The 21,942-nt window shown below is 38.2% G+C and overlaps 1 protein-coding gene across 4 annotated transcripts in view; it reads left to right on the top strand.

The window, feature by feature from the left end:
* LOC105709615 (ankyrin repeat domain-containing protein 18B-like) overlaps positions 1-8,301 on the top strand; it is a 65,826-nt gene extending 57,525 nt beyond the window's left edge. For 3 of the 4 annotated variants that reach the window (XM_064373511.1, XM_064373510.1, XM_064373513.1), the window contains 3 exons: positions 2,912-3,190; positions 3,886-4,070; positions 5,459-8,301. In XM_064373511.1, the coding sequence (XP_064229581.1) occupies positions 2,912-3,190; positions 3,886-4,070; positions 5,459-5,609 (615 nt within the window). In that variant the 3' untranslated portion in view covers positions 5,610-8,301. The remainder of the gene's footprint in view (positions 1-2,911; positions 3,191-3,885; positions 4,071-5,458) is intronic. The other variant, XM_064373512.1, reaches the window with a different exon arrangement.
* The last annotated feature ends 13,641 nt before the right edge of the window (positions 8,302-21,942 follow it).

Raw genomic sequence — 21,942 nt, 5'->3', positions numbered from 1 at the left:
GAGCACCAAGTGAAAGGGAAAACCCCGTATAACATCACCAGATTTCATGAGACTTATACACTACCACGAGAATAGTATGGGGAAAACCATCCCCATAATTCAATGATCTCCCACTGAGTTCCTCCTAGAACATGTGGGAATTATGGGAGCTACAATTCAAAATGAGACTTGGGTGGGGACAAAGCCAAACTATTTCATTCCTCCTCTGTCCACTCCAAAATCTCAGGTCCTCACATTTCAAAACCAATCATGCCTTCCCAACAGTCCCCCAAAATCTTAACCCATTTCAGCATTAACTCAAAAGGCCACACTCTGAAGACTCATCTGAGATAAGGCAAGTCCTTTCTGCCTATGAGTGTGTAAAATCAAAAGCAAGTTAGTTACTTCCCAAATACAATGGGGGTACAGGCATTGAATAAATACACCCATTCCAAAGAGGAGAAATTGGCCAAAGTGAAGGGCCCCATGCAAGTCCAAAATCCAGTGGGACAGTCAAATCTTAAAGCTCCAAAATGATCTTTGACTCCATGTCTCATATCCAGGTCATGCTGATGTAAGAGGTAGGTTTTCGTGATCTTGGGTAGCTCTGCCCCTGTAATTTTGCAGTGTACATCCTCCCTTTGGGCTGCTTTTATGGGCTGGTGTTGACTGTCTGTGGCTGTTTCCAGGTGCACAGTGTTAACTATTGGTGGATCTAGCATTTTGGGGTCTGGAGGGTGGTGGCCCTCTTCTCACAGCTCCACTAGGCAGTGTGCCCTGGGTGGGGACTCTGTGTGGTAGCTTGAATCTCACATTTCCCTTCCACACTGCCCTAGCAGAGATTCTCCATGAGGCCCCTGTCTCTGCAGCAAACTCTTGCCTGGACATCCAGGCATCTTTATACATCCTCTGAAATCTAGGTGAAGGTTCCCAAATCTCAATCCTTGACTTCTGTCCAACTGTAGGCTCAACACCATGTGGAGGCTGCCAAGGCTTGGGGCTTGCAGCCTCTGAAGCCACAAACTGAGCTGTACCTTGGCCCCTGTTAGCCACATCTAGAGTGACTGGATGCAGGGCACCAAGTCCCTAGGCTGCACACAGCCAGGGGGCCCTGGGTACCTACAAAACCATTTTTTTTCCTTCCAGGCCTTCAGCCCTGTGATAGGAGGGGCTGCCACAAAGATCTCTTACATGTCCTAGAGACATCTTTCTGTCTTGGTGATTAACATTTGGGCCCTCATTCCTTATGCAAATTTCTGTAGCAGACTTGAATTTCTCCTCAGAAAAAAATTTTTCCATCACATTGTCAGGCTACATATTTTCTGAACTTTTATGGATTGTTTCCCTTTTAAAAACTGAATGCTTTTAACAGCACCGAGGTCACCTCTTGAATGCTTTGCTGCTTAGAAATTTCTTTCACTGTATACCCTAAATCATCTCCCTCAAGCTCAAAGTTCTACATATCTCTAGGGCAGGGGCAAAATCCCACCAGTCTCTTTACTAAAACTCTTTACTCTAGTTTCCAGAAAGTTCCTCATCTCTATCTGAGACCACTTCGGCCTGGATTTTTGTCCATATCATTATCAGTAGTTTAGCCAAAGCCATTCAACAAGTCTCCAAAAAGTTTCAAACTTTCCCACATTTTTCTATCTTCTTCTGAGCACTCTAAACTGTTTCAACCTCTGCCTATTACACAGTTCCAAAGTTGTTTCCACATTTTTGCGTATCTTTACAGCAGCACCCCACTCTACTGGTAACAACTTACTGTCTTAGTCCATTTTCATGCTGCTGATAAAGACATACCTGAGATTGGGTAATTTATTTAAAAAAATGTTTAATGAACTCACAGTTCCACATGGCTGGGGAGGCCTCAGATCATGGCAGAAGGTAAAAGCCATGTCTTACATGGTGGCAAACAAGAGAGAAATGAGTGCCAAATGAAAGGGGAAATGCTTTATAAAATCATCAAACATCGTGAGACTTATTCACTACCACAAGGACAGTTAAACTGTCCCCCATAATTGAATCATGGGGGAAACTGCTCCCATGATTCAATTATGTCTCACTAGGTCCCTCCTACAATGTGTGGGAATTATGGGAGCTACAATTCATAATGGGATTTGGATTGGGACACAGCCAAACCATATCATACTCCTTATTTGCAGAACTCATTAATTTGTCTTTTTTAAGATATGGTCTTTCTTTTGTCATTCAGGCAGGAGTATAGTGGTGCCATGGCTCATCACAGCCTTGAACTCTAGATTCAAGCCGTCCCCCTGCCTCAGTCTTCCAACTAACTGAAACTACAGGCATGAGCCATCATATCTGGCTAATTATTTTTTAGCTTTTTGTAGAGATGGCCTCACTGTGTTGCTCTGGCTGGACACAACTCCTGGCCTCAAGTGATCACTCTGCTCCAGCCTCCCAAAGTGCTTGGATTATAGACATGAACCACCACACCTGGCCTAGATTGTTATTTTCAAAGTCTTATTCTGAGAACCATTTACTGACTTTGGCCTAAATAACTCAAAATGATGTCCCTAAAACGTCTTTAGAAATTATTAGGAATGATGATGAGGGAAGGAGATTAGAAACTTTCTACTAAGAAAAAAACTTAGAGCCATTTCAGGAGAAACAAAAACAATCAGAAAAGTAAAAGCCTAAGATCAAGTGCGAAAGTTCTGTTGCAAAGGTGATGAAAGTAAAGAGTATATTATTGTGACTCTTGGTGGCTTTAACTTTGTTCTTGATTTTTTGAGTCGAAGAATCAAAAAACCCTTCAATAATATTGAAGGGTTCACAATTGAAAAATCTACTACATTATAGATAACATGTTATTGCAAGTAAATGTATTTCAAAATTTGTTATTAGTTTTGTATTAAAATATCATCAGCCTACTTCATTATCAAGCTGTATCATTTTATTCATGCAGTTTGATGATCTTACAGAAGAGCTTGGAGCTGTATCTTCAAAATGTCTATATTTGGCTGAAAACAATCAAGTTATTCAACAGGAGTTAATCTTTATGGAAGACGTACAACAGAAATATGAAAAATTTGAGAAGGTTAACAAAACGTTGGAACAAGAAGTAGTAAATCTTAAGACACATATGGAAAAAAATATGGTAGAACTTAGCGAAGTAGAAGAATATAAATTGCAGATAGAAATAGCAAGACAGGAAAGAAAAAAATTAGAAGAAATCGGTTTACAGGTTAGTTTTTCTTAATCAGGTAGGTTTATCTGTAATGTGCTTTCATTTATTTCACTACAAATTATATATATATATATATGTATGTATGTTATATTATTATTATATATAAACACTATATATATAAACACTATAGATAAACACTATATATATACTATATAAGCACTATATATGTATATGGTTTTTTCTCTGCTTTTCTTATAGGAATTTGCTTTGTAAAGTTTTAGAAAAAAAGTGATACCTGTTTCTCCTTTTAACTATTTAATTTTCCATCATTATTATAACTAAATTGATCTTTCAGAGCAATGATTTTTATTATAGAGTCACTTGGCTATTAAGACCAGTAGGCATAAGACTATTAGAAAAAGAAAATTATAATTTAAAATTACATGATGTTTTGAATTGGTCTTAAGCTACATTGTGCGGTTTTTAAAAATTTAAATGGATTCTATTATTTTTTAAATGATCAGATTACATGAATACTAACAGAATGATTTCATATTTTTATAATTCAGATTTAATTGTTAATTCCGTTATCAGTTTAGATGAAATTGCTGATAAATGTTTTAAACTTCAGCTTCCTTTTAAGAAACATTTAAAATCGCTTTCTGAATCACTTACTCTGAATGAAAGGCAACAAATATAGACTAATTATGTTATAATTGTTTTAAAAGTATGATTTTTTTCATTTGTTTTAGAAACAAGCAGAATATGAAAAACAATTAGAGCAGTTACAAAATAATAATATGGCTTCAGATGCAAAATATCGGTTCTCCAAAATGAAAACTGCTTATAAAGAGGTTACTACTGAATTAGAAGAATATAAGGAAGCCTTTGGAATAGCATTAATGGCTAACAGACACATGTCAAAAAAATTAAAGACGTAAGTCAAAACATAGACTTGTAGAAAATCAACTGGGCTCATTAACTTGCCATGAAAGCATAAGTTTTAGTGAGACAACTTTATGAGATTGGTAGCAAGTGAAAACTACCCTGATGGTATAATTTTTGAAAATAGTGTTAGTAAATAAACTTACATTTAAAATGTTAGTTTAGGACAGTTTCTGTCTTTTTTTTTTTTTTTTTTTTTTTTTTTTTTTTTGCTTTGTATGGTGTGTTCTCCTGGAGAATCTCATGTAGTTAACACAATCTATTAGACTTTTAGCATTTTTGAAGCTTTATAGTCAATAAAGTGATTTTGTTATAAAATTACCTATCAGAATTCTTCTAAATATAAATATTAATTAATTTATTTTTGGTAGATCGCAACCTAAACCCAAACTGCCCAAACTACTACAACTCTGGGCACATCCTGGCATTCAGTAACTGAACTTTCCTGATTGTGATCTTTACTATTATCACTAGAGGGCGCTTTGAGACAAACTATTCTATACAGTTTTTTCTGTGTACAGGAAGGCATCCTTGTGAAATAGGGAATGATTATCCTAAGGATGAAAGCGCAATTTACAAAGTCGTTAAAAAATAACACCTTGGTCAGCTTGAAGGGGTGTGTGGAAGACAGAAAGGGTAGGCCCCACCTCCAGTGCCTCGGGCAAATGGCCTCCAGAGATGCTTTAGGTTTTTGTTTTTTGTTTTTTGTTTTTTGTTTTGATCACCAACCCAGCCATCTAGTTTTCCCCTAGGGGTTCTTGCTGTGAATTATTCCTCAGTGCCAAATGCTTAATTTTTCCTAGACAATGTAAATTTCCCTGAAATGTACAAGGGCAGTGAAAGCAGACATTTGAAAATACATTTAAAAATAGTTTTTAAAATTCTGAAACTGGTTTCCTAAATATAAGTATTTCTAGCTTTCTTTTTTTTTTAGTATATAATTTAAAGAGTACAACATGATGTTATGATATATTTATTCACAGTGAAGTGGTTCTTATATTCAGGCAAATTAACATACTCATCATCTCACATAGTTACCTTTAAATACACGTATTTCTAATTGTATCCTCAAAATCTTACAAGTAGAGCCTTCCAGAAGGCAGCAAGTGTTAATTGTTGAGCCGTACATCATTGATAGCCATTTCTCTTTCCTCCGAATTACTTATTCAGTAGGAATCTTCTTAGAAACTGTACATTTTTAGAACAATTTTAAAATTATACTTGCTTACAGCAGGTATGCTCACACACCTTTGGTGTTAAAATACTGTTTCATGGGTAACTTGGTTTACTCTCAGGGCAATCTTTTTAAAAATGTAAGTGATTTAGAAATCATTTAAGAAAAAATAAAATACTAAGCATTTTTTTGTGTTATCTTTACAGATCACAAGAGAAACTAGCAATTGTCAGTAGCAGGCTCCAGATAGAGAAAGAACAGATGAAATCTTTTCTCAGCATTCTTCCTATGAGGCTCGACCCAGAGTTACCTAGGATTGGAAGTGTTAATAGTATGGGTCTCTCCAGAAACTATTGAACAACTATTTGAAAAACTATTTGAAAAAACTATTTCAAAAACAACTATTTCAAAAACTATTTCAAAAACCATGTAAATTGTTAAAATACTGAGTCGTTCAATTGACTTATGCGTGTTAAGTAAAGATCATAATTAGCTGTGTTAATACAGGAAGGAAAGGGAAACTTTACATTTTGCAAGTCCCTGGTGCTCTCATTTTCAAGAGATACTTATTTATTAACTTTATTCAATAAATGTAACTAAACTGACACATTTTAAGTTTATTTAAAAGCTGCATTTAAGTTAGGTTTTAGAAATTTCATGTTAATGTCTAATAACTGACAGTATAATTTGAGATGCTTTGGGTTACTTTCTAATTGATCATAGCTGGGCTATGGTTCATATCCCCCCACCCCTTTTTCTTTTCTTTTCTTTTTTGAGGTAGAGAGTTTCACTCTTATTGGAGTGCAGGCTGGAGTGCAGTGCCACAATCTCAGCTCACTACAACCTCCACCTCCAGAGTTCAAGCAATTCTTCTGCCTCAGCCTCTTGAGTAGCTGAGATTACAGATATGCACCACCACGCCTGGTTAATTTTGTATTTTTAGTAGAGACAGAGTTTCTCCATGTTGGATAATCAGGTCTTGAACTCCCCATCTCAAGTGATCTACCCGCCTTGGCATCCCAAAGTGCTGGGATTACAGGCATGAGCCACCATGCCCAGCCACCACTTTTAAAGTTTCTTTGTACCATCTCAAGTTTTCCATCCATAATCACAAGTGAGTGGTGGGCATCCAAACACTTAACCACATATGGATGTTTATTATTTAATAGAATCCAAAATAAATACTTTTTTGAATTAAATAAACATCAAACACTAAATGATTTATTTCCATTGTTATGTTAAAAGCTTTGTGCTTTTCTTACGTAGGAGTATGTCCTTTATTGCTACTAGATTTAAAGCATTTTTATTTCATCTTTTGTAGCATGTATCTATTGCTGGGCAATTTTACAAGTTTTTGAATTATTAAATCAAGCACTATTTGCATTTTTTAAATGAAGCTCACTTATGTCTCTCTATCTTGCCACCACTTGTAGGGTTAATAACTAAGGTGGCAGTGATGTCAGGTCTTTTGTTTGTTTGCTTGTTTTTCTGAGATGGAGTTTCACTCTTGTTACCCAGGCTGGAGTGCAATGGCACGATCTTGGCTCACTGCAACCTCCGCCTCCTGGGTTCAAGCAATTCTCCTGCCTCAGCCTCCCGAGTAGCTGGGACTACAGGTGCATGCCACGATGCCCAGCTAATTTTTGTATTTTTAGTAGAGACGGGATTTCACCATGTTGACCAGGATGGTCTCGATCTCTTGACCTCATGATCCACCTGCCTCAGCCTCCCAAAGTGCTGGGATTATAGGCGTGAGCCACCAGGCCTGGCCCTATCAGGTCTTTTAAAAGCAACTATGCCCAAACAGAATCAATTATATAATTCCAATTCAGAATTTAATGCAGAGCCACACAGGGTATTCCCATCTCCCTTGGACTTGTAACAGGAAGATTCCAATCCAACCATGTGATTTCACTCATAGTAAGAATCCATTTCTGGGAATCCTAAAATGTATCCAACAATAATAAGCTGTGTAGAGTTGATAAAGAAAAAACAGATAGTTTAGCTATGCTTGACCCAGTTCAAGATATTGTCTAGTGTTTAACTATTTTTTAACTAACAAAAAATTTCTAAGAACCTGGGGCAGTGGCACACACCTATAGTCCCAGCTACTCAAGAGGCTGAGGAGGAGGATGGCCAGAGCCCAGGAGTGCAGGGCTATAGTGCATCCTGACTGGGCCTGTGAACAGCCACTGCACTTCAGTCCAGGCACACAATGAACCCTGTCTCTTAAAGAAAATAATTACAAAAACCATAAAACAATCGTTTGAACAAAAATAAATAAATAGCAACTGGTTTTGTGTGTCATTGTTATTAAAATATTCATTTTGATCAGTACACATTCATTTACAGTTTCCATGGTGATTTCATAATCTCCTTAATGCAGAGAAAGGTAGAAATGGCTTGTGTTAAATGAAGTTTCGACCTTGTTTTGTTACCTGACTTCACATCCTCACAAATCATAGAAGAGCAAATCTCAGATTTCTTAGCATTGCAGCCAAATAGCTTAAAAGGGAGTGAAATAAATGACTGTTATAAGATTCTATCTGGCTGATAGCTTTTATCATATAAACTTAGTTTTGTTTTATTTTTCTGCAAAAAAGAGATGATCAGGGTCCAAGTGCTTCAGCGTCATGAGATTGTACTACTGGGCAAAAAAGAAAATAAATGTTAAACTCTTATGTAAATCGTTAAGCACAATCCCAATGTAAAATATTCTCATTAATTCTTACCATGAAAGTCAGGTCATGCATCATTTTATAAGATGATGAAAGAATGTATAGATGCAGATATAATATGAGAAAAGTTTTGAGGAAATATATTTCCTTAACTAATTTTTTTGGGGAGATGGGGTGTTTGTTTTTAGCATTTCTGGGTAAGTTGAAAGATCGCTTATTTTAAACTCAATGTAGTAGTTCCAAGGAACACATGGTTTCCTTGTGGGGCATTGGTTTGTGAAATCATGTTAGACTTAATAAAGTAGATGGAAAAGCAATAATCTATCAAGAGCAAAGACACATCTCTATAAGCCTTAAAGATAATCCCTGCAGAACACCTCAAAAGAGTTCTTTACTGTTATTTATTTATTTATTTATTTTTGAGACAGAGTCTCATTCTGTCACCCAGGCTGGAGTGCAGAGGCACAATCTCAGCTTACTGCAACTTTCGTCTCCTGGGTTCAAGTGATTCTCCTGCCTTAGCCTCCTGAGTTGCTGGGATTACAGGCATGCACCACCACACCTGGCTAATTTTTAATATTTTTGGTAGAGATGGGGTTTCACTGTGTTGGCCAGGCTGGTCTAGAACTCCTGACCTCAAGTGATCTGCCCACTTTGGCCTCCCAAGGTGCTGGGATTACAGATGTGAGCCACCACGCCTGGGTAAGTGTTCTTATAAGAGTTGTTATTTACAAACGTTTTAGAATTAGTGAAAAAGATGCCTTCTAGGGTTGCTAGGAATTGAATTACTTGCACTAGGAAAACATCAAATAGTACTATCAAAGGTAGTAATCTGCTATCTAAATTGATAGAAAGGGTGGGTTTTTTGGATGAGACACTACAAAACAACAAGATGTTTCACTATTTTTGGCTATGATTCTAGAAAGAACATGTTAAGAATAAAAAATAAAAAAATTAAAAAAAGGCTTGGCACAGTGGCTCATGCCTGTAATCCCAGCACTTTGGGAGGTCAAGGTGAGGGGATCACTTGAGGTCAGGATTTTGAGACCATCCAGGCCAACATGGTAAAACCATGTCTCTACTAAAAATATAATTAGCTGGGCATGGTGGCATGTGCCTGTAATTCCAGCTACTCAGGAGGCTGAGGCAGGAAAAATCACTTGAACCTGGGAGGTGGAGGTTGCAGTGAGCCAAGATTGCACCACTGCACTCCAGCCTGGGAGACAGACTGAGAACCTGTCTCAATAAATAAATAAATAAAATCAAATAAATCTAATTCTAATATAAAAATGGTTTTTTTTTTAAGCATAAACACAGAATTTTTGTGTCTAACTTCTTTATTTACAAGGTTTTAACATTTTGGACTATTCCTACTGAAATAGTATGTTTTAATGTGGTTCCTTTCTGGAAACACACAATGTCCCAAGATGAACTTGGGACAAAATTGGAACCCTGAACAGACAAATAATGAGCTTCAAAATTGAATCAGTAATAAAAATCCCACCAACCAAAAAAAAAAAAAAAAAAAAAACTCTTTGTAAGATACATTCACAGCTGAATTGTAGTAGACATATTAAAAAAATGCTACCAATTCTACTAAAATTATTCTAAAAAATTGAGTAGAGACACCTCCCTAATTCATTCTATGATGCCAACATCATCCTGATACCAAAATCTAGCAGAAACCCGATGCAAAAAGAAAACATTAGGCTCATATCTTTGATGTCCACAGTTGCAAAAATTCTCAACAAAATACTAGCAAACTGAATCCAGCAGCACATCCAAAAGCTAATTTACCATGATCAAATAGGCTTTATTCCTGATCGTGGAATGCAAGATTATTTCAACATATACCAATCAATAAATAGAATTAGCCACATAAACAGAATTAAAATAAAAAACTCTGCTATCATTTCAATAGATGCAGAAAAAAAACTTTCAATAAAACCCAGCATCCTTTCATGATAAAAAAAAAAATACTCTCAAGAAACTAGGCATCAAACAAACAAATAAAATCACTAAATAATAGGAACTCTCTGTGGCAAATGCTTATCCAACATCATCCTGAATGGGCAAAAGCTGGAATCGTTTCCCTTGAGAAATCAAACATGACGATGGCACTGATTTTTACCACTTTTATTCAACATAGTACTAGAAGTCCTAGCCAGAGCCATCAGGCAAAAGAAAAAAATAAAAGCCATCCTAATAGAAAAAGAAGTCATCAAGTGATCTCTCTTCACTGATGATTCTATTATATGCCTGACAAAAACCCTAAAGGCTGTGCCAAAAGCCTCCTGGAGCCGATAAACAATTTCAGTAAAGTTTGAGAATACAAAATCATTGTACAAAAATCTGTAGCATTTGGATACAATAACGGTCAAGCTGAGAGCCAAACCAAGAATGCAATCGAATTTACAGTAGTCAGAGAAACAATATAAAATATTTAGGAATCAGATAACCAGGAGGAAATGGTCTGTACAAGGGCCGCTACAAAACATGGCTGAAAGAAATAAGAGACAAAATGAGCAAGTGAAAAAGCACTCCATGCTCATGGATTAGAAGAGTCAATATTATTAAAATGTCTGTATTGCCCAAAGAAATTTAGGGATTCGATGCTAGCCTATCAAACAACCAATTTTAATTTTTCCAAAATTAGAAAACAACTATTTCAAAATCCACATGGAACCAAAAATGAGCCTGACTAACCAAAACAATCCTAAGGAAAAAGAACAGAGCCAGGTGCATCACATAACCCAACTTAAAACTTTACTGTGAGGCTACAGTGACCAAAACATCATGTTACTGGTACAGAAAAAGACATATAAACCAATGGAACAGAATAGAGAGCCCAGAAATGAATTCTCACACCTATAAATATATAATCTTTGGCAAAGTTGGCAAAAATAAGCAATGGCAAAAAGACTCCAGATTCAATAAATGGTGCTGGAATAATTGTCTGTCCATCTGCAGATGAATGAAACTGGATTCCTACCTGTCACCATAAACAAAAATGAACTCAAAATGGATTAAACACTTAAATGTAAGACCACTGACTACAAGTTCTGGAAGAAAACCTAGGAAATAGTTTTCTGAATATTGGGTTTGCCAATGAATTTATGGCTATGTCCTCAAAAGCAATTGCGAGAACAACAAAAGCTGACAAGTGTGGCCTAATTAAACTGAAGAGCTTTTGCACAGCAAGAGAGACCGTCAAGAGATTTAACAGACAACCTACACAGTGGAAGAAAATATTCACAAACTATGCTTACAACAAAGGCCTATTATCCAGAATCCAGAAGGGACTTAAATAAATCAACAAGCAAAAAAATAAATAACTGCATTAAAAAATGGGCAAAGGACACAGATAGATACCTTTTATTTAAAGACATATAAGTGACTAGCAAACATATTAACAAACACCTATCATGGCTAATCAGAGAAATGCAAATGAAAACCTCCATGAGATACCATCTCATGGAAGTCCTCACGGCTTACAGAAATACAAACTACCATCAGAAATTACTACAAACTGTCTATAACCAGTAAATCTAGAAGAAATGGATAAATTCCTGGACACTTACACCCTCCCAAGATTCTAGGAAGAAGTTGAATCCCTGAATAGACCAATAATAAGATCAGAAGTTGAGACAGGAATTAATACCCTACCAACCAAAAAAAGTCCAGGACCAGAATTCACCACTGAATTCTCTTCCTTCTGAAACTATTCCAAACAATACAAAAAGAGGGAATAGTCCCTAACTCATTTTATGAGACCAATATCATCCTGATGCCAAAACCTGGCAGAGACACAACTAAAAAAGAAAATTTCAGGCCGATATCCATGATGAACATCAATGCAAAAATCTTCAATAAAATACTGGCAAACCAAATGCAACAGCACATCAAAAAGCTTATCCATCACGATCAAGTAGACTTCATACTGGGGATACAAGGCTGGTTCAAGTTATGCAAATCTATAAATGTAATCCATCACATAAACAGAACCAAAGCCAAAAACCACATGATTATCCCAATAGGTGTAGAGAAGGCCTTGGACAAAATTCAACAGCCCTTTATGGGAAAAACTCTCAATAAAGTAGGTATCAATGAAATGTATCTGAAAATAATAAAAGCTATTTATGACAAACTCACAGCCAATATCATACTGAATGGGCAAAAACTGAAAGCATTCCATTTGAAAACTGGCACAAGACAAGGGTGCCCTCTCTCACCACTCCTTTTCAACATAGTATGGGACGTTCTGGCCAGAAAAATCAGACAAGAAAAAGAAATAAAGTGTATTCAATTAGGAAAAGAGGAAGTCAAATTGTCTCTATTTGCAGATGACATGATTGTATACTTAGAAGACCCCATCATCTCAGCCCTAAATCTTCTTAAGGTGATAAGCAACTTCAGCAAAGTCTCAGGATACAAAATCAATGTGCAAAAATCACAAGCATTCCTATACACAAGTAACAGACAAACAGAAAGCCAAATCACGAGCAAACTCCCATTCACAGTTTCTACAAAGAGAATAAAATACCTAAGAAATCAACTAACAAGGGACGTGAAGAACCTCTTTAAGGAGAACTCTGAGGCCTGAGGCCTACTTTCCACAGGAACTGGATGCAAGGTACTACAACTCCTTTATCAGGAGGAGAGGCTCTTGCTCCAAGCCTGCCATACAGCATATGCCCTTTCAGGCAGGGACGCCACCACCTGGGTCTTTGGTTCTAGTCCTCGTCTGGCTGTTTTCCCCTGTACTGCTTCTGTTCTGTGAGTGCTGTAGGCATTCCTCCTACTACAAACTACTATATGGTTATATAGAAGGATTCTATAAATAAGCACTAAATTGTTAGTGCAGCTCCAACTACAATACCTATATGATTATATAGAAAGATTTTATGGAACCAAGTATGTTAGATATAAGCATTAAGTATCGTATATAAGCTAGATATATGTAAGCAGTAAGTTATGCTTCAGGCACTAATTCTATAAACTAATATATGATTGTATACAGAGGATTATACAAAGGAGATAGCTGAGTAATAACACTATAAACTAAGATATTCTTTAGGCACTAATTGTGTCTGGGATCTGGACAGTTCTCCTTCCTCGGTGCCCATGGGGGGGTTTTACCCACACTGATAATGTTCTCAACTCTTATTTTTAAAACTTACATTTAGTTAAAGAAAATGTTTTAGGCTGGGCACCGTGGCTCATGCTTATAATACCAGCACTTTGGGAGGCCGAGGTGGGTGGGTCAAGAGGTCAGGAGTTTGAGACCAGCCTGGCCAGCATGGTGAAACCCCATCTCTACTAAAAATACAAAAATTAGCTGGGCACATTGGTGGGTGCCTGTAATCCCAGCTACTAAGGAGGCTGAGGCAGGAGAATCGCTTGAACCCAGAAGGCGAAGGTTGCAGTGAGTGGAGATCGTGCCACTGCACTCTAGCCTGGGCAACAGAGCGAGATTTTGTCTTAGAAAAAAAAAATTATCACCGAATATGTGCAAGGCACTGCACTGGGCACTCAATATGTAAAATATTCCCCTTACTGGCACATTGTCACATCAGTGTCACTATTTTTATGTGACAGGGGATGGAGCTTAAGCTCAGAGAAGTCACAGCATTTTCCCAAAGTCACTCAACTGGGAAAACTCATAGGGTTGGGGAAGCATCTGTGCTGATACTGAGTACTAGGTAGAATGTTGATGGTGAGATGTTAGAGAAGAATATTCCAGGCAGAAAAACAAACACAGTGTGTGCTAAGGAAAGTGTTCGAGAAAGTGTTGAGGGGTCAAAGCAGATGGAAAGGAATATTGAGAAGATGGCACATGCACTGGAGAGCTGGGTTTCAGCCAGGTGGCAAAAGGCTTTGGACAATGGGATGATTAATTTTAGGTGTCAACCTGATTGGATGAAAGGAGGCCCAGATAGCAGGTAACTGTAAGTTCTGGGTGTTTCTGTAAGGCTGTTTCCGGAAGAGACCGGCATTTGAGTCAGTGGAATGAGTAAGGAAAATCCATCCTCACCCAGTGTTGGTGAGCATCGTCCAATTTGCTGAGGGCCCAGATAGAGCAAAGGTGAATTCTGTTCTTCTCCTGGAGCAGGGCCACTCTTTCTGCACTTGGACATCAGCACTCCAGGTTCTCTGGCATTTGGTCTCCAAAACTTGCACCAGCATCTCCCCTGCTTGGATTGAGCAATAACATTGGCTTCCCTGAAGGACTTTCGACTTGGACTGAGCCCCTCACTACCAGTTTCCCTGGTTCTCCGCTTGCAAATGGTGTATCATGGGACTTCCCAACATCCATAATTGCATGAGTTAATCAATTCCCCTAATGATGAATCTGTCTCTCTCCTATTGGTTCCGTTTCTCTGGAGCATTCTGACTAATACAGAAGTTAAGGTTAAAGTTGGCTATGTATTCCATGACGTGTTTTTCAAGTAGAAATGGACCCTCGAAAGTGTTGGTCAAGGGAGTGTTGTCACCATAACCGGACCTCTGTGTGATTAGTTCTACAAGGTTGTAAAGGTGAGGGAGGCAGGTAGATTTTGTTCTAGGAGGCTGAGGACCAAGGAAGATGATGGTTTTGGTCCAGGCCAGGACGGTAAACACTGTTGGATAGCAGCAGTTGTAAACTAAGACGTGATAGAGTTGGACTTAGGGGAAAAGGGCAAGAATTAACAATGACTGGAGTGTCTGGTATACCAGTGTCTGGCGAAGGTCCATGCCCACGGAGACTGCAGCCTTTCCCGACACTTGGCAGCTCCTCACTCTCCAGCTTCTCTCCCTCTCCCTTTTGCTCTGTTGTACCTTCCCACAAGCTGGATGCCAGTGCCACCACTCACTCCTTCCAGCCAGATTTTGCTTTTCCTGACCCTGAGCCCACAGTTAAGATTTCAGATGAAGGTTACAGTGTCAAAATGAAAAAGAGGATCTGACGACCTGAAGCCCAGGATTTTATTCCTTGTCCTGCTGGCTACAGAGAATGTGCAGATGGGAGGTAACATTAGGCGAAGTACCATCTAACCAGAAATGGGGCATCAAGTGGCAGAGGCATCTGAGCTGGCATTCCTAGATGTGGGCACTTTGTGATTGGCAGTGAGAGAGTCTGGACAGGAAGAGATTTGGAGTGAATGGGATGGATTGGGTGTCTCTGTCTCTGTGCATAGCCCATTGAAAGCCCAGGACAGCCAGGATCTGTTTCTCATCAGCCCTTGTCCCTTTGTATCCTAGAGGAAAAGAGAAGTGTCCCGAGTTTATGTGTCTTTCTGTACTACATGAAGAGAAGTATTTCAGCAAATAAGGACAAGTTGTTGGCCAGTGCAGAGGCTCATGCCTGTAATCCCAGAAGTTTGAGAGGCTGAGGCGGATGGATCACAAGGTCAAGAGTTTGAGACTAGCCTGGCCAACATGGTGAGACCCCATCTCTACTAAAAATACAAAAAATTAGCTAGGCAGGGTGGTGAGCACCTGTAATCCTAGCTACTTGGGAGGCTGAGGCAGGAGAATTACTTGAACCCAGAAGGCAGAGGATGCAGTGAGCCGAGATCACACCATTGCACGCCAGCCTAAGCAACAAAAGCAAAACTCAGTCTCAAAAAAAAAAAAAAAGTTGTTGATGCTGTTTACAGAGTGATACTCAGGGTTACTGTGTCATGGATCAGATCATCCCCAATCTAGAATTTATCTTTTCTATGGCCAGAGCTCAGAAGACTTCAAATCAGGAAGATTTAAATTGTCTATAGGAATAAGAGAATGTATCCCTTTGACAATAATGCCTTTGGTTCCCCAAAGCGACTATGGAGTGAGTAATATCTCCAAGCTGAGAACTGCATTTTATATAATCTGAGAGATATCTATCGTTGAAGTATTTAACAAATATGGTGAGGGCTATACTGCTACTTTTTCTATACCATTTAGTAACACTGACATAAATGTAAATCCATATATGGATTGATATAGATGATGTATAGATAGCAGCTACTATGTAAATACGTATTTATATTTAACAAATATATATCTATATATAACATCAATTTTTGTATTTAACACAACAGATACCTTCAAATGTATGTGGCGATTTTCTAAGAAAGGAGGCAGAGTTCTAGGTACACCCACGAAGGAACACTCTGTCTCACTGGCAGGTGGATGATCCACTAGGATTAGTGGTTCAGAGTGGAGACTGACAGGACTTTGAGGCCAGAAAGAAGGAAGCCAGAAAAGTTAAATTAAGAAGCCAGGAGAATGCAAATTAGAGTGTCTGGTGGGAAGGTAGACAGAACAAAGAGAACTGGAGAAGGTAAAAGAAATGGAAGAAATGAGAAACGAACTTCTAGGAGAAGCCTCTGGGCTTGGGCAGTGGGTTTCTGGGGGTCTGAAGGGTGGACAGGGCAGCTGTCCAGTTGGCCGGACAGATGTCTCTAGGGATAGCAGTTTCAATAAGAATCCAGCATAGGCCAGTCCTCTTCTGTATGATGATTAGGTAAGTCAAATGGTTTCAGTAGAAATGAAGAATGGATTAGTAAGATAAACTTTTGACTAAATCAATATGCAAGAAGGGCTTGGGTCTCTGGAGAAGAGCTGTATTTGGGAGCACATTGAAACAACTCATTAACAATGCTCCCTTCTCTGTGGAGAGAGTGTTGGTTTTGGAGTCATAAAGCTCTGTGGGTTTTTGTTTGTTTGTTTTGAGATGGAGTTTCGCTCTTGTTACCCAGGCTGGAGTGCAGTGGCGTGCAGGAGGCTCACCGCAACCTCCACCTCCTGGGTTCAGGCAATTCTCCTGCCTCAGCCTCCCGAGTAGCTGGGACTGCAGGCATGCGCCACCATGCCCAGCTAATTTTTGTAGTTTTGGGAGAGACGGGATTTCACCAGGATGGTCTCGATCTCTTGACCTCCTGATCCACCCGCCTCGACCTTCCAAACTGCTGGGATTTATAGGCATGAGCCACTGTGCCCGGTCAAAGCTCTGTGTTTAAAGGCCAACTCCTAACTGGGTGACTGTGGGTAAAACATGGTAACTTTCCTACACGTTAATTTCCTCACTAGATCAGTGAAACACACATTGTGTACCTTCTATGCATATTGTTCTGGGAAGGAAATGTAGTAGCATCTATGCCTGGCCTACTTAATGAATGTCATTTCCTTTCTCCTTCAGACCTGAGTCCATCTGGCTGATGGTACTCTTGCATGTTGCCTCAGTTTCTGTGATTTGTATCTTCAGATCACATTTGCACTACAGTTTAGCCATGCACTTAAGCTAGCTACCCACTGCAAAAAATATGCATAAAATTATGAAAAAAGATAAATAGAAAAAAATTGAAGCTAAATCTTAAAAGAAGAAAATTTTTTTTCCATTCTCCTCTTAATACTAGGACATGAAAATATGTCTGAAAGCTTTGAATGGGCATGGGCTGAAGCCCCAGAGATTCTGGAAGCAGCCTTTGATCAGGGTGTTTGTAAATTTATTAGTATGCATCATTATTTTAAAATAAAAGAGTCTGGTTTAGATCACCGACATATCATTTACTTTATTTTATTACTATAGGTTGTTGATGTGAAAGTTGCCTTCACAATTAATCCCTTTGGTAAACGCCTCATTGGTGGTCAGAGAGTTGAAAAAGAGAAAGTAGAAAATAACCGGGTCTTCAGAAAGCATCCAACATGTTGGAAACTAAGGACTTAGGAAATCTTTCCATTCTTAGCAATTATCCTGTATATAACTGAGTACCCCATTTTTTCTAAGAGACAGTTTATTTTTTAAAAATTATTTTCTCTTCTCTTCTCCTCTCTGTTTTTCTCCTGTTCCCTGCTTCCTACTTACTTTGGATGCAACTCAAATGTAGGGATAGGGGAACCCACATGACAACTTGGTCAGACATAGCTCCTCTATGCAGGGTTGCATAGCAGTCCTAAAGCAAGCCACAGCTGACCGATTTGAAGAAAACAGAAAAAAAAAAGTCCTGTGACTCTTTCTACCAGGGAGAATATTAATGGCAGTCTAAATATATTTTAACCCACAAACTGAAATACTTCAAAGCAATTCAGGCTAGAGATTGTTTGCAAAGCAAGGTAAAAGGCCCGTTATTTGCATTTCCTCAGTGGAACTGTCTTAACAACATTCACAAGATGTATGTATAGAAATAACAAGAGGATTTCTTATTTATTACTAAATGGATTTTCCAGATATTTATGGCTAAAAATATTGATATACACACAAATAATATATATAATTGTAGATGACACAGAAAAGCAAGCAACAAAAAGAAAAATGATCAACTGATGGGTCTACTTCTCAATGTTCAATGTATTCTCTGTCAATAATGGCACATTTCACAAACTCAATTATTGTTAATTGAGTTGTTATATATAAGAATTACATTTAAATGTAATCTTACTAACCTTGTTCCTGTTTGATTATGGGAATGACTGCATAATTACTAATGATAATTTCCTCATATATGTATAAAATACCATCTGATTTTAATAAATAATGTTAATAGTTTCACCTTTAGATATTGTAAGATTGAAATCCTCAAACCACATTGTGAAAGAGTCAAATCCCACAGGCTGACTCAAAAGGAAGAAAGAAAATTGATGCTCAATTATGATAAGGATTCCAAACAAGCTGAATTACAAAGCTGTTTGATTCAAAATTCCATTTTACTTTGAAAATTCCTAATCACCAATTATACATAAATATTTATGTATTGTTGCAGGACATAATTTACACACACTTTTATCACTCTGTAATAAAGATATACTTAGATCTTATATTAAAAAGAAAGACACAGAAGAAAGCAAACCAAAAATAACATTGAACAGAAAGGAAAACATATGCAGATATTGTTGTAGAATTAATAAATATATCCAACATGTTATATATCACATATATCCAATATATTACATTTAATATATTTACTGAATACAATAAATGGTTACATTTCATTTTACTAAACCATTTATCAGTCAGTATTCCTAATAAAACTCTATAAATTGGGGCCAATTATTGCTCATGTAGTTACACAGTACCAAAATTAAGAAATCCACACTATGGTGTGAGCCTGTAATCCCAGCTACTCGGGAGGCTAAGGCAGGAGAATCACTTGAACCCGGGAGGCAGAGGATGCAGTGAGCTGAGACAGCATCACTGCACTCCAGCCTGGATGACAGAGTGAGTCTCCCCCTCAAAAAAAAAAAAAAGGTATCCGGCCGGTCGCGGTGGCTCACGCCTATAATCCCAGCACTTTGGGAGGCCGAGGCGGGTGGATCACGAGGTCAAGAGATCGAGACCATACTGGTCAACACAGTGAAACCCCGTCTCTACCAAAAATACAAAAAAAATTAGCTGGGCATGGTGGCGCGCACCTGTAATCCCAGCTACTTGGGAGGCTGAGGCAGAAGAATCGCTTGAACCTGGGAGGTGGAGGTTGCAGTGAGCCGAGATTGTGCCACTGCACTCCAGCCTGGCGACAGAGCAAGACTCCGTCTCAAAACAAAACAAAACAAAACAAGAAGGATATGCTGACCAGATAATAATTCTAATTGGTGAATGTACTTATATATTTATTTCACATTTGGAAAGCCAAACATTGTTAATATTACCCTATGCAAATATTCTAAAATATTCAGCTGATGATTTTGTTTAATCAACCTGTTGTAACCTGTAAACATTGCTAATCTCCATAGAAATAAAATGTTATTCGGTGGCTCACGCCTGTAATCCCAGCACTTTGGGAGGCCGAGGCAGGTGGATCACGAGGTCAAGAGATCGAGACCATCCTGGTCAACATGGTGAAACCCCGTCTCTACCAAAAGTACAAAAAATTAGCTGGGCATGGTGGCGCGTGCCTGTAATCCCAGCTACTCAGGAGGCTGAGGCAGGAGAATTGCCTGAACCCAGGAGGTGGAGGTTGTGGTGAGCCGAGATCACACCATTGCACTCCAGCCTGGGTAACAAGAGTGAAACTCCATTTCAAAAAAAGAAAAGGAATAAAATATTATTATTTTATATATACATATTTTTTTTTTGAGATGGACTCTCGCTCTGTTGCCCAGGCAACCTCCGCCTCCCAGGTTCAAGTGATTCTCTTGTTTCAGCCTCCAGAGTAGCTAGGACCACAGGCGCACATAACATGCCTGGCTAATTTTTGTATTTTTAGTATAGACAGGGTTTTACCTTGTTGGCCAGGATGGTCTCAAACTCCTGACCTCAAGCGATCTGCCTGCCTCGGCTTCCCAAAGTGCTGGAGTTACAGACCTGAGCCACAACCATTCCCAGCCAGAAATGAAATTTTAAAAAAATAATTTTTTGTTTTAAAAATATATAAAAAGTTTGAATAGTTCAAAAGGCTTGCATCATTTTTACAAAAAAAAAAAAAGCACATCCATAGTTTTGTGAGAGACACCAGTTAGTTCAATTATAGAGTAAATTTTAAAATCCTCAAAATGAACACCAAACTTTGACTCCTAATAATTGTTGAGATATCTCTAAATATAGCAGACAAGGAGGGCCTAGACAAAGCCACAGCATACCTATTTTAAGACCACAGAAGAATTACCTTCAAATCTGCTGTTTGAAAGTACAAGGTTAAGAGGTTTCCATTCATGTCCCATCTTACCATCAATTCACTGCCCAACCTTGAGCAAGTCGCTTAAACTATGCAAACAATTCACCTGCCTTGGTCTTGCTGTAAAGAGTAAATGAGAATAAATGTGAATACCCTTTGAGAACTATAAGGGTGCTCAGCATTATTGCTGAGGGCAGCATTTATCAAGAATGGCACAAGGAAACAAAGATACACTTCCATATCTGCAATATAGAGTGTGCATTGCAGTGTTTCTTTTTGCACTTAGGCTGAACTCAGCTGCACAAATCAACAAAACACTAAATTATCTTCTCTTTAGCACTAAACACTGAGCAAAAAAATGACGAAGTGATTTAATGAATACTACTAACAGTAGTAAATAGGTAATAGATTATAAAACTATTATCTATAATTCTGTCAATTACTTAACAAATTCCTCTTGATCACTATTCTATTTAGCTTTGGTGCTAGTTTCAGGGAAGAATTTTCAACCTAGAAGGGCAGACTAATACATTAACAGACACAATTATAATCACAAACCAATTTCAACTGGTAAGTCTGCAATTTAAAAAATTCAAATAATTATGTTGGAGAAGCTTCAAAAGGTAAACGTGGTAGCTAAACTATAAATAGTTACAAATTAGGAAAGTTTGTCCTTTTTTTCAACTGTGAGATTTTTTTAAGCTATGACTTTTGCTTTAAAAATAAAAAACTTTAAGTTTTCTCAAGCATTGCTTACAATACTTAGCCTTCTTCAATATATTGATAGTCTAGCTAAGTGAGCAACAGCTTCAATGTATCTTTTGATATGTTTGCTATCTTTTGACAGACTCTCATAAAATTCTTTTCTGAAGGAAAAATTATAGATGCTATGTGCTAACATTTTTTCTACGACTCAATTTTAAGATACTCTCATTCTATAGATGACTTAAAATAATTTGGGAAAGTTTATTTCAAGCATCAGTTAAAGAATTTTTATAGAATACACAAAAGAACTAATTCATTTATACTATTTTTAGAAAAGAAATAAAAAAAATTTTTTTTTGAGATGCAGTCTCGCTCTGTCACTGGAGCACAGTGGCGGCATCTCTGCTCACTGCAACCTCCGCCTCCCGGGTTCAAGTGATTCTTCTGCCTCATCCTCCCGAGTAGCTAGGATTACAGGCAGGCACCACCACACCCAGCTAATTTTTGTATTTTTGGTAGAGACAGGGTTTCATCATGTTGGCCAGAATGGTCTCAATCTCCTGACCTCATGATCTGCCCGCCTTGGCAGATCCCAAAGTGCTGGTAGAGACAGGGGTTTGACCATGTTGGCCAGGCTGGTCTCGAACTCCCGACCTCACGTGATCCACTCATCTCAGCCTCCCAAAGTCCTGGGATCATAGGCGTGAGCCACTGTGCCTGGCCTGCCCT

The sequence above is a fragment of the Aotus nancymaae genome, unplaced genomic scaffold (genome assembly GCF_030222135.1).
Source record: "Aotus nancymaae isolate 86718 unplaced genomic scaffold, 86718_ANA_hifiasm-v0.15.2.pri h1tg000009l, whole genome shotgun sequence".
Lineage (NCBI taxonomy): Eukaryota > Metazoa > Chordata > Mammalia > Primates > Aotidae > Aotus > Aotus nancymaae.
This window is presented reverse-complemented; position numbering and strand designations above follow the sequence as displayed.